Below are 11,595 nucleotides of genomic sequence, written 5' to 3'. Positions count from 1 at the left end.
TGGTTCAAAAAAAAAAAAACATATCATCTTTTTATTGTATTTATCTTATATTCTTTCTATATTTTTTTAATTTATTTTTTTTGTCGTTTTACTGTTATTATTTGTGTTTTGTTGTTCTTATCTATATTCTGTTTTAGTCATATTTTTAAGCATATCATCTTTTATTGTATTTATTTTATATTCTTTCGATATTCTTTCTATTTATTTTTTTACTTAAATTACAATGAAAGATATAAAACTTGGAATATTTTTATTTTTTGTTTTCACCACCCGTTTAATCTGGTTCGGAGGTCAGTTCTGGCATCAAGTGGTTCCAGCCCCTCCCGATCGCAGTTGCGAAGGGTCAATCACCACTGAACCAACTAACGATTGGTATAAAACTTGGAATATGGTTAAACCTACTAAGGATAAATTAGTAACTTTGGTAGTAATTAATTTTATTATATTAAAAGTAGGTATAAAATACTGAGTGCACAAAATATCTTATTGACAAACTCACCATGATATTAGAATGAGACTATTTGTTAGAGATTTGTTTTTTTTATGAGGATAAAATGGAAGATATTGTTGTTTGAGAGATTATGCGAGAAAACACAGGGATACGAATTCTTGGAGATTTAGTTGAGAAATATAACATAAATTTAGTAGAATCTATTTTTTTTTTTTCAAAAAAAAAACTATGAAAGTTAGTGGGCCGGCCCATCGGGTCAAGTAGACTTTTGCTTATCGGGCCGGGCTAAGCAAGTCGGCCCACGAAGTTAACGGGTCGGGCAGGGCTGACCCCTTTACGTGACCGGGCCCCCTTGGGCCGGCCCCTTTGACAGCTCTACTCCTAGCCGAATTGTCTCGTTCTCTCTCTCCTTCTTTCTCGAAATATTATTGACCATTAGATGAATCCAATGAATGAGAAACTAAACAACAGTAAAACTTATTCCTCTTTCTAATTCAATTCCAAGACGAGGCTCCCAGTCCCAATTCCAAACATCGCCAACAGAGATCAGGTTTCTCGTCTACTCTTAATTAATTCATATTCAACTACAAACATAACTTTTTTATTTTCAATTTCGCTTTTCTTGTAATCCAGGAAGCAACGACACTCCTCAGATTAGGCGTGTCCGTATCGGACACGTGTCGGTGTCTGACAGCGACACTTATGATTACACTAAATTATGTCATTTTTCCAAATTTTTATCGGTGTCGATGTGTCAGTATCCGTGTCGTGTCCGGTATCCGTATCTGGGTCCGTGTTTCATATCTTGTAATTCATTAGATGGCTGTTACACCTTTTGGTAATACATCAGCTATTCAACGGGGAATTTGTCCTCAGGTTATAGTCAAATATAGGTAGGTCTTTGATTCACAACTTTTTCAACATAAATTCATTGTGTTACAAGCAGGGTAGGGTAAACTTTATGTCTGCCCCAACTTCAACCTCTTTTGCTCCTCGGGATTCCTTGCGTTTTAACACAGGATCCAGGTTTATAAAGTAAGTTTTTATTACTCATGTTTGTTTTCTATGCTTACAAGGGTTCCTTGTGAAAGTGATAAGGAAATACTACTGCTACTGCTATACTAGATCTAGATAAAATTATTCTTCATTGATTGCAACGGCTCAACAAACATAATATTTATACTACTACGTTCCAATAATTGGAAGGATCTAGATATCTGCCAGCTCATAGGCTTGGTACAAACAGAATAATACGACAAAACTAAGGAATATGCTATTTATTCTATTTAGGCACAAAGTCATGCAGATAAATGGGCCTTTTTGGGATTCTCTTAGATAGTCTCCTTGTAGTAGGAAGGCCCAAAGTGTCACTGCTATCAATACCCTCCCCATGGAAAACCACCTTGTCCTCAAGGTGATAGGTAGTTTGCAGCTCTGTCCATTTTTCCCAGCTAGTCTCTTCTGGAGGGAGTCCCAACCACTGAACTAAAACCAATTGAGTTGGTGGGGTGGTAGTGTTATCAAGCTTGGAGTCCACAATAGTCAATGGCTCAATGATAGGATGGTGATCTGTGGAAGCAGGAGGTAGCTCAGACGCAGCAATAGGCACGGGTCCATGGTGCAGCTTAAGTAGAGAGCAATGAAAAACCGAATGAATTTTAGAGTTGGGAGGCAGATCCAACTTATAAGCCACAGGACCAATACGCTCCAGAATCTTGTATGGTCCGAAGAAGCGCTTAGAGAACTTAGTATAAGATGCGTGAGTAAGGGAATGTTGACGATACGGGCGGAGTTTGAGATAAACAAAGTCACCAACAGCAAACTCTAGGAATCGGCGCTTCTTATCAGCAATATCCTTCATAGTAGCTTGCACTTTAAGTAATTTTTTGTGCAAAACTTGCAGGAGCTGGTGGCGTTGTGCCAATAATGTATCCACAGCTTCGATTGGTGATGAACCAAGCACATATTGAGGTATAGCAGTAGGTGGTTTGCCATACACAATATGGAAGGGAGAGTAGCCCGTGGAAGAGTGTTTACTGGTGTTGTAAGACCATTCAGCCAGTGAGAGAAAATTGAACCATAAAGATGGTTTATGGTGAACAAAAGCCCGTAAATACTGTTCTAGGGAGCGATTCAGAACCTCGGTTTGTCCATCCGTTTCCGGGTGGTAAGCGGTGCTCATACGAAGCTTTGTACCAGATAATTTGAACAATTCACGCCAGAACTTGCTAATGAAAACAGGGTCCCTGTCAGAGACTAAGCTTCGGGGAAGACCATGATGTTTGCAAATCATATCAAGAAACATCAGAGCTACCTTGTATGTTGTATAGGTAGAAGGTAACACACCAAAATGAGCTCCTTTAGAAAAACGGTCAACCACAACAAGTATTACCGTGTTGCCGTGTGAAGGAGGTAAACCAGTTATAAAATCGAGAGAAAGGTCTTCCCATATTCCTGAAGGAACTGGTAATGGCTGTAGTAGGCCTGCTGGTTTTTTGGTCTCATACTTAGTAGCTTGGCACACCACACATTGAGCTACATAAGTACGAACATCCTGGCGCATGTTATGCCAATAAAAGTGAGTCTGAAGACGATGAAACGTCTTATCAATTCCCATATGACCACTGATTGGGGAATTGTGAAATTCTTCTAAAAGTCGCGCCTTGAAGTCACAATTGGAAGGAAGCCAAAGGCGATTATTGAAGAAAATAAGACCCTGATTGATGCAGTAAGCAGTATGTGCACCGGGATTATGCTCAATATCCTGTAACAATTTCTGGAACTCAGGGACAACAGAGATTTGAGCACGCAAGTCATCAAGGAAAACAAAATTAGGTACAGTAAGAACCAAACAAGATTGATCAGTGTGATCAGTGGCAATCCTGGATAAAGCATCAGCAACAACATTGGTTTTCCCTGTTTTATATTGAATGGAGAAGTCAAAACCCAGGAGTTTGGAGAGATAGATCTGCTGCTCAGGGGTTTGGATGACTTGCGAAATAAGTTGTTTCAAGCTCTGGTGGTCTGTGAATATAATGAACTTGTGGCCTAACAAGTACTGGCGCCATTTCTTAACTGTAGTAGTGATAGCATGAAGTTCTCGGACATAAGTTGAAGCACGCAGTAAACGGGGACAAAAAGGTTTGCTAAAGAAAGCAATGGGGTGACCGTTCTGCATTAATACTGCTCCCATGGCAATACCAGAAGCATCGGTTTCCAATACAAAAGGAATAGAGAAATTAGGTGGGGCTAGTATTGGAGCTTGAGTCATGGCTTGCTTGAGGGCTTCAAAAGCTGCTTGAGCACTATCTGACCAAATAAATGCATCCTTCCGTAATAATTGAGTAAGAGGTGAAGCAATTGAAGCATAATTACGGATAAACTTACGATAAAACCCTGTAAGACCAAGAAATCCTCGTAAGGAAGTCAAAGATGTAGGGGTAGGCCACTGTTGCATAGCACTTATTTTGGAAGGATCAACACAGACCCCTTTGTCAGAAATAATGTGACCTAAATATTCAAGCTGGCGTTGAGCAAACAAACATTTAGACAACTTTAAGTAAAATTCTGCAGAGAGCAAAGTAGCAAAGACTTGTGCAAGATGCCGAAGGTGCTCCAGAAGAGATGAGTTGTATACCAAAATGTCGTCAAAAAAAACAGCAACAAAACGACGAAGATAAGGTTGAAGTAGTTCATTCATAGCAGCTTGGAATGTTGAGGGGGCGTTGCATAGGCCAAATGGCATGACTCGGTACTCATAGTGCCCTTGGTGAGTACGGAAAGCAGTCTTGGGAATATCCTCTTCATTCATTCGAATCTGATGAAACCCTTGACGGAGATCAAGCTTAGAAAACCATGATGCCGAACCAAGATCATCAATGGTTGGCATAGGAAAGCGATCTTTGACAGTAATGGCATTGAGAGCCCTGTAATCAATGCAACAACGCCAAGTACCATCCTTCTTTTTGACCAACAATACCGGAGAAGAAAATGGACTTTTACTAGGGCGAATCATACCTGATTGCAGCAGGTCAGCAATCTGTCTTTCAATTTCAGATTTCTAGAAATAAGGGTACCGGTATGGCCGGACGTTGACGGGTGGTGCGTCTGGGAGTAAATGAATGCGGTGGTCATGAGTGCGTTGAGGGGGAAGAGAAGATGGAGGGTTGAAAAGGGTTTGATATTGGGTTAATAGTGTTTGGATTTCTGGTATTGTGGATTGGGCCTCGGAAGAGGAGTCCGGTATATGTTGGAGGTGGAAAAATAAATCAACAGAATTAGTTGAAACGCACCGTTTCATTTGGGGGGCAGAGATGTCTTTTGGCTTGAAGGGAGCGTCCGCCTTTAGTTCAATGGATCGGCCCAAGTAGGTAAAACGCATGAGTAAAGTAGTATAGTCCATTAAGATGGGTCCAAGACTGGTCAACCAAGGTACCCCTAATACTACTTCTGCACCACCCAATGGAAGGACAAAAAAATCAGAAGCAAATTGATTACCTTGAATGACGAAGGTAACACCGGCGCATTGCGCAGCACACTCCAGAGTGCTGCCGTTGCCAATCATGACCCGAAAGGGTTGGGGAGCAGGAGTAATGGAAAGCCCCAGAAACTTAGCTACGCGGTCTTGAATGAAATTTTGTGTGCTTCCACTATCCACAAGAATCGTGACTTGCTGCTTGGCTATTGTACCCAAAATCCGAAAGGTGTTCTGATTGATTGACCCGGACATGGCGTGCAAGCTAAGTTGAACATCAGTGGTGGGTGCTAAATCCAAAGAAGGTGCTGGAATGGGAATGACCGGTGGCTGGTCGAGACACAAATCAGGTGAATCTAGATCTTCCTCTGAAACCAGCATGAAGAATCGACCTTTACAACGATGTTGAGGAGTAAAGGTTTCATCGCAATTATAGCAGAGGTTTTTCTCACAACGGGAAGCCATCTCTTCCGAAGAAAGTTTGCGAAATTGGACTTTAGCCGGTGGTTTGGAGGACGACGGTGGTGGAGGGGTGGAGTTATCAGTAGGAGAGGACGCAAAAGTGTTGTGTGGTTTGAAAGCTTTGCGTCGATCTGCTATTTTATCCTCCTGTATTTTAGCAAGCGCAGTAGCCTGAGGAAGAGAAATCGGTTGAAATGCTTGAACTTCGCGGCGGATTTCAGGAGTAAGACCTGAAATAAAACAGCTAAGGAGAAAATGGTGTGGGAGACCAACCACACGATTAGCAAGCCGTTCGAACTCCGTGAGGTACTGATTAATAGAACCGCGCTGGGTGAGTTTGAATAACGCACCACGAGGATCTTCATAGAAGGACGGAGCAAAACGCGTTTCTAACGCCATCAAGAACTCCGGCCAGGACTGAATCATGCCGTTACGAGTCATCCATTGAAACCAGCTAAGAGCAGGACCATCCATATAGAAGGAGGCGATGGTAAGACGATCTTGTTCTGGAGTTTGGTGAAAATCAAAAAAATGATTGATTTTGAAAATCCACCCAAGTGCATCAGATCCATCGAATTTAGGAACTTCAAGTTTCATGTGTGGTTTTGGAATAGTGTTTTGGGGTGGAGGAGGAGGATGTGGTGGTGGGTGCGGAGGTGGGGAGTCGCCGTTACGGATGGAAGCTACATCTGAAGCAAGAGCATCCAATCGCTCGTTGAGAGCAGAAAGAACGGCACCCATATTAACGGAGTCGGCGGAGGACTGCGCCATGATGAGTACAGGGCAATGAGAGCACCAATTGATAAGGAAATACTACTGCTACTGCTATACTAGATCTAGATAAAATTATTCTTCATTGATTGCAACGGCTCAACAAACATAATATTTATACTACTACGTTCCAATAATTGGAAGGATCTAGATATCTGCCAGCTCATAGGCTTGGTACAAACAGAATAATACGACAAAACTAAGGAATATGCTATTTATTCTATTTAGGCACAAAGTCATGCAGATAAATGGGCCTTTTTGGGATTCTCTTAGATAGTCTCCTTGTAGTAGGAAGGCCCAAAGTGTCACTGCTATCAGAAAGTATTATCTTGAACATCCAATATATTCGCTGAATAATATCTAATATGTACGCATGTGCAGGATTTCTTGGGGTGTCAAAAAATGCTACTAAATCTGAAATTAAGACTGCTATATTTTTTTTCTGCACTTCCTTCTTCTCTGACTAATATCATTATTCCTCCATCATTAGTTGATGCGTTCAAATTTTATTTTCTTATAGTTGTTGAATGCATCAATGATCTCTTATTTTCAAAAATCAATTTTCTCATTTTATATAATAACTCTTGCTGCTTCTTTAACATTGTTTAATTGAAATACCAGCACCCAAAAAGGTTCAGATAAAATGTCTGCAAAGCATGTAAGATAAGTACTGATAATAAAATCTGATAATTAAAACGGTCAAGTCTTCCAAAACTTAGAATCGAAACTTGAGTAATGATGTCAATACCAAATTAGTTTTGAATTCACATATGACCATTAGTCTTCTGTATAGACTTACATAACAAATAAAAATTAGAATCCCGGCACATGCTACTGTAGGAATTTCCGCCTTTTCGTGCACAAGTTGAAACTGAAGATTCATTTCACTTCACATTTATTGGTAATTGGTAATTAATGTAGGAAAGGTTTGGAAAACAAGTTTAAAATTAGTATAGAAACATCAATAGTTAGGTTGTTTGTGATCGAGAAGTTATTATTATAGCCAGAGGCTATGTGTTGTTTGCTTTTACTTGGTTATGCATTTTTTCCCATTGTATCATTGCATTATAATTTATAAAATCTTTCTACTGTGAATATTTCAGCTTATCGGAAGCTAGCCCAGAATTATCATCCAGATGTGAACAAGTGAGTTTTTTTACTCTCGTTGAAGTTCTCTGATTCCTAATAAAATCCTTTATTTGCCCTGTTCCAACTCTTTCTTTTCTAAATTTTAACTCTGATTTCACTATTGCTGTGAACAAAGTGGTTTGGGTGTCTTTCTCATGTCATGTCATGATTTCTAGTTCGATGATTTTTCCGTGGTCACAATCATTTGATTAATGTTGCTTATCATTGACTTATTATGTACATTCACTTTATGCTGCAGGGAACCTTGTGCAGAAGAGAGATTTAAGATAATGACTATTGCATTGCATACAAGGTAACCCTAATGCATGGCTCGTCATGATTGATCTTATGTAATTCTAATTATTTTGCAGCTCTTATTAGATGATGAGAAACGATCCATATATGTAGGAATTGGGATTGAATAAGCAGGAATAACCATTTTACCGGATTGAATAAGTAGGGAAATAACATCTCCTTCTCCAACGTCGCCCCTTTCAAAACCTTCTTCAAAATTCCAGCTTAATGGCAAATGTTTCAGTTTGAATTCCGATTCCTTTCAATATAAAATCTGATGTAGTTAACAATTCACAAAAATCATACTAGTATTAAGAAATTTTTTTTGACTAATAAAAAAAAATTATGTGTTTCGCGCATGCCCACGACTTTCTATTTTTACCGTTCCGCTACTTAAGTAGCGAAGGAAGAAAATAAAAATAGTCCTAGTAGGATGTCTCTGGCAGTTAAGTCTTAGACATTGGAGAATCTAGATTTTTTTTTTTCATAAGCTGCTCAAGTAATGGACCTGGGTATTTTGATAAATTTGTATGTCGCACTAGAAAGTGGTAGCGTAAGATCGCAAAATAAATTCTCTTTTTTTAGGGTTTGGGTCTTAAATTTCAGCCTAATTTTTTCCTGAACTTTTAGCCTGGCCCGTTAAAGCCCATTTAAAATATGGGCTAATTCGAATGGACCACGAGTAACCCGAGGCCAAATAAATTATAATAAAAAAATGGGTCATGCTAAACAGTGCCCCTGGGCACTTGTTAAACATACCTAAAAAGAAAATAAAAATAAAAATTTATATTGAAAAGACAACTTTTTGTACTTTTGAGGTATTGAATGCACGCATTCAAATAACAAAGTGTTAACAAGAGTGTTAACAAAAAAAATTTTCACATTCAAACTTAATTACATGTTGGTCAATTTAGAATAATTTATCCAAAATATCTTTTATTTTTGTTTTTTTTTAACATAAAGGGGCAAAACCCCATAATATTATAACAAAAAAATGAATTAGTTCAAGTGATAAGGATTTTGGTCCCCTTAAGTATGTGGTTAGGGATTCGATTCCTGATTCATGCGTACACAAATTTCTCGATGGAAATTAGTCATCGCTAACGGCGGTGAAAACTTCGTATCAATATCAAGGTAAATCACAAAAAAAAAAGGAAAACAAATGCAAATCCCCTAAATATCTCTTATTAATTTAGACAAAAAATTTCTTTAGTGAAATTTTGGTTGACGGGACAGGCGAAAAATGCCACATATATGTCTCACGGACTCATTTAATGCTTACTTTCTGTGCATCTAAGCTATTAAATGAATCTGCTTAGCAGCGCTATGTGTTATTTTTTGTCTATCCAGTCAACCAAAATTTCATAGTAGGGACCTATGAAGCACAAACACATACGCGGACACATGACACGACATGGATACTGACACGTCGACACCGATAAAAATTTGGAAAAATGACATAATTTAGTGTAATTATAAGTGTCAGTGTCAGACATGGACACCGACACGTGTTCGACACGGACACGCCTAATCTGAGGAGTGTCGGTACTTCTTAGGTAGGGACTAATGTTGAAAACGACAAAAATGCAGGGGATTTAAAATATAATAAAAAATATATATGGATTTTAGAAGTCCGCCAAAGGTACTAAAAACATAAGTTTCTTTTTACAAATATCTCTTATTAAATTTAGACAAATTTTTTCATTTCTACCATAAAAAAATTACTATTCCGTATTAGTTACTGTAAAAAATAAAATTCGTTAAAAAATAATAAAACTACAATACCGGTAATATTAACATACTGGAACACTTTTTAAAAAGTATACCGGTAAAGTTAACTTACCGGTAACGATAGATACTTACCGGAACAGTTTTTTAGGAGGATGAAAATTCTACCGGAACAGTATAATACGACAAAAATAAATAAATTAAATATATTAATTTTTAATAAAGGTATATTGGGTATTTTGAAAAATATGTTGGGATAAAGTGAAGATTGTTGGGGTAGAAAAAAAAAAATTCTTATTAGGGTTTCTTTCTTGCGTTAAAAAATAGCTGTTAGGAACTTAGGACAGCTGGCCCAAATATCAGACTCTATATATACAGTATAGTGGCAGTTACTTGAATCGCCAAACAATTACTTCACTTCACTTCACCAGCAGCGGCTGATTCTTCTTTTTCTTCTTGCGATGTCACTTTCTTCTGTTTCTTCTTTTTCTTCTTTTTCTTCTATACGAGAGTTGTTTTCTCAACAATTTTCAACCAAGATTAGGGTTCTTATGATTGATCATGATATCAATCTTCTCAATTCTATTGAGAAAGTATGCAGTCAATTCTATTACACAGGTTAGTAATCTATAAATTTCTTATTGTGTTATTTTGTTCCTTTCTAAATTAGTAATTTAGGTTAACTAAGTCTCAAACTTTTTGTTACTTCTGTGTTTTCTTAATGTTGTCTTTTTCTTTTCTTTATTTTTTTTTTAGTCAAGACATGCTCCAATGTTTCGGATGCTTTGAATCTTTTGATGGAAAAAAAGGATAATTTTGATTTGCTACTAATTGAAGCTATAATGCCCAATGTGAATTCATATGAATTTTTGCAATATGTTAGGCAACAAATCGATATTCCTGTTATTAGTAAGTACAAATTTATAATTAACTGTACTTTATTTTTTTCTAATTATATCACTTTGTTAATCAATAATTAATGTGGCATTGTTATTTTTATGTGACATGCAGTGATGAGTGCGGATGACTCAAGAAGTGTTGTGATGAAGGCTATTGAAGATGGAGCGTGTGATTATTGGATCAAACCTTTGACTGATAATCTAATTATGAACATGTGGCAACATGTTGCAAGAAAAATGTGGAATGAAAATAAAAACCTAAAATTTGGGGTTGAAGTCAGTCTGAAAAAAGGGGAGATATATGATTCAAAATTGCCTTTAATTGATCCAAAAATAGGAGTGATCAACACTAGTGTGGAACAAAAGAGTGTAGAAAAGAATAATGACAAACCTGAATCGTCAACAAAGACACGTGTTAAATGGACACAAGAGTTGAAGAGAAAGTTTGCTAGTGCTATAATGGAACTCAATGCCGATAGTATAATTCTTTACCAATTCTTCTTTTTTTTTCTTTGATATTTACTATTTAAATATTTTTTTGACAAAAAAAAAATATAAACAGTTATTGTTATTATATTTGCTGCTAATTGTGAAAATTGTTTTATTAATTTCTTTCTTTGTTAATTTTTTTAGAGGCACAACCCAATAAAATTCTTGCAAGGATGAATGTGCCTGGGTTGACAAGAGAGCATGTAGCTAGTCACTTACAGGTATGTTTTCTTTCTTTCACTTTCATGATACATAGTTCATGTTATAACCAAAATTTACAATAACACCAATAATGACAGTTGCATTTAATTTGTAATTTGACTTGCAGAAATATAGAGAGAAATTGAAGAGAGGAGATACAAAGAAACAAAAAAAACAGAACAGAACTGCAGAAACAAAAAGAGAAACCAAGATTTCAAATGGATCTTCAGAATTTGATTTTCAAGCTTATGATGCTTCTACTCCTCATGTTGTTCCCAACAATTTCATCCCAACAAATTTTCCTCATCAGCCCAACAATTTCATTCCTCCTGAAGTTAATGCAGCTCCATTTAATTTTTATCAAACTGATTCTGAGGAGGAAACTAGTTCAGCTTCTATCTACCAGCAGAATTGCAGTGGATTTGATTTTCAAGCTTATGATGCTTCTACTCCTCATGTTGTTCCCAACAGTTTCATACCCACAAATTTTCCTCACCAGCCCAACAATTTCATTCCTCCTGAAGTTAATGCAGCTCCTTTTAATTTTTATCAAACTGATTCTGAGGAAGAAACTAGTCCAGCTTCTATCTACCAGCAGAATTGCAGTGGATTTGATTTTCAAGTTTATGATGCTTCTATTATTAATCCATCTCTCGTTGATTATTATCCAAACGAGCTTGTATATTATTGATATTTTA

General features: G+C 37.2%; 1 protein-coding gene across 1 annotated transcript; it reads left to right on the top strand.

Moving 5' to 3' along the window:
* The first annotated feature begins 9,769 nt into the window (after positions 1–9,769).
* LOC123914928 (two-component response regulator ARR14-like) lies at positions 9,770–11,588 on the top strand. The gene is made up of 5 exons (XM_045966090.1): positions 9,770–9,926; positions 10,065–10,217; positions 10,320–10,685; positions 10,841–10,917; positions 11,025–11,588. The coding sequence occupies exons 1-5, from the start codon at positions 9,770–9,772 to the stop codon at positions 11,586–11,588; spliced, it is 1,317 nt and encodes a 438-aa protein (XP_045822046.1).
* The last annotated feature ends 7 nt before the right edge of the window (positions 11,589–11,595 follow it).

The sequence above is a fragment of the Trifolium pratense genome, linkage group LG3, assembly GCF_020283565.1.
Source record: "Trifolium pratense cultivar HEN17-A07 linkage group LG3, ARS_RC_1.1, whole genome shotgun sequence".
NCBI lineage: Eukaryota > Viridiplantae > Streptophyta > Magnoliopsida > Fabales > Fabaceae > Trifolium > Trifolium pratense.
Note: the sequence above shows the minus strand (reverse complement) of the source record. Positions and strands in the feature narration are given on the sequence as shown.

What these genes read in the sequence shown, in the direction of transcription:
- LOC123914928 (XM_045966090.1), top strand. Translation starts at nt 9,770, where the DNA reads ATGTCACTTTCTTCTGTTTCTTCTTTTTCTTCTTTTTCTTCTATACGA. An exon ending in CAGTCAATTCTATTACACAG is followed by an intron (nt 9,927 to 10,064) that starts GTTAGTAATCTA and finishes TTTTTTTTTTAG; the next exon opens with TCAAGACATGCTCCAATGTT. An exon ending in ATGTAGCTAGTCACTTACAG is followed by an intron (nt 10,918 to 11,024) that starts GTATGTTTTCTT and finishes TTTGACTTGCAG; the next exon opens with AAATATAGAGAGAAATTGAA.